At 54.1% G+C, this 1,620-nt stretch overlaps 1 protein-coding gene across 1 annotated transcript in view; it reads right to left on the reverse strand.

Annotated features, from left to right (window-relative positions):
* Positions 1–244: 244 nt before the first annotated feature.
* Positions 245–1,620, reverse strand: part of CUNH6orf226 (chromosome unknown C6orf226 homolog) — a 2,437-nt gene continuing 1,061 nt past the window's right edge. Inside the window, 2 exon segments of the mRNA XM_051204265.1 lie at positions 245–852; positions 855–904. Coding sequence (XP_051060222.1) covers positions 482–852; positions 855–904 — 421 coding nt within the window. The 3' untranslated portion in view covers positions 245–481.

The raw sequence follows: 1,620 nt of genomic DNA on the forward strand, positions 1-1,620 counted from the left end.
AGGCCAGCCTGGTCTAGAGAGTTCCGGGATGGTCAGAGCTGCACAGAGAAAAGCTGTCTCGGAAATCAAATAGGTCAAATATGGATTTCATTTGCTGCATCTTTCCACAACCGAGTTCTATCAAACCCAAATGACTACAAAATTAGTAATGACTTTTGGCTGTCCTGTTCCCTTTATCAGTATCATCAGGAGAAGGTGGCCCAGGAGGCCATGGCCGTTACTGAGGCAAATGAAACACACCGCGGGTGGTAAAATAATAGACTTGTTTCAATTACACAGACAAATTACAACACGATATAAAGTTGAAATTCGCGTCCAACCCTGAAATTCCTGGGCAACACTTGTCTCCCGGGAGGATTGGGTCTGGTTGAGACATGTCAGAGCAGATGCACAAAGATAAGTAAAGGCAGCTGTCCAGACCCTCAGGTTCATGCAGGACCCGGTCACGCCCTCCGGATCATGGCTGCAGACGCGCTCTAGCTCAGGAACCCGCGGGACCTCCGCCGAGTTGGGCCGCTGGCCTGCCCAGGGCCGGATCCTCGATGGTCAGGGATTGCATGCGCGCGTCTAGGGCGGTGATGCGGGATGATGCGGCCGAGCCCGAGTCCTCCCAGGGCTTGGGCCTCCGGGGGAGCCGCGACGCCGTGGGTTCGCCGTGGATCACAGTGATGTGAGGCTTCTCTAGACCCGGGAGCTCCTGGCCCTTCTGAACCAGCTGCAGGAGCTGCGCCAGGGTCACCAAGGCCGGAGCCGGTTCGGTGGGCGCCAGTGCTCCGCTCGGACTGCCGTCACCGTTCCGCAACTCCATGGCCCGCCACCATCCGCCTCCCGGGACCCGACCACAAGCACTTCCGGCGGTGTGGGAGCAACCACCTTCTCGGAAAGAAGAGGGGAGGCCTCAAACCTGGGAGGTCTAGCCCAGGTTAGATCTGCAGAACCCGAGCTGGTCTACCGAAGCTGCAGGCTCGGTTAACGCCCCAGCTTTCGTCCCACAAAGTGCGGTGTGCTTAGAAGGAAGTTAAAAAAAATAAATAAGGACGAGTCAAAACCCGAAGTTCTGTGCCCATTGGGAGAGGGTGAACACACCCTTGGAGTGTTTAAGTTATCCACGTTCATTCCCCTGGGCGCCCATCCAAGCCGGGAGGGGCACCAATAGTCTGTTTGGTTAATTGACGCCATAATGATTTAATAGCAGCCCATAGTTAATAAGATTGAACATCCATGCTAGAATGTCCATGGCATCCTGTAGAAGGACTCAGAATTTTTTGGAGATGAGAATGCTAGACTGGGTTTTTCATGTGAACTTCAGTCACCCCTAGCCACACATTGAAAGGGTCCAGAAAACATTCCCCAAACTAAATCAAGAAATGCAGAGGTGGCTGGCTCGTGCTTGTGATCCTAGAACACGGGAGGCTGAGGCAGGAGAGTAGCAATTGAAGGGTAGCCTGGGCTATGTAACAAGATGTCTCCAGTAGTGAGGGGTGAGGGAAGAGGAGAGGAGGGAAAGGGGGCGCTAAAGAGCTGGCTCAGCAGGTAAAGCATTTGCCCAGTAAGCATGAGGACCCCGAGTCTGGATCCCTAGGACCTCCTAGAAGTCAGGTGTGGTAGCATGTGTCTAGA

Source organism: Phodopus roborovskii, unplaced genomic scaffold (assembly GCF_943737965.1).
Source record: "Phodopus roborovskii unplaced genomic scaffold, PHOROB, whole genome shotgun sequence".
Lineage (NCBI taxonomy): Eukaryota > Metazoa > Chordata > Mammalia > Rodentia > Cricetidae > Phodopus > Phodopus roborovskii.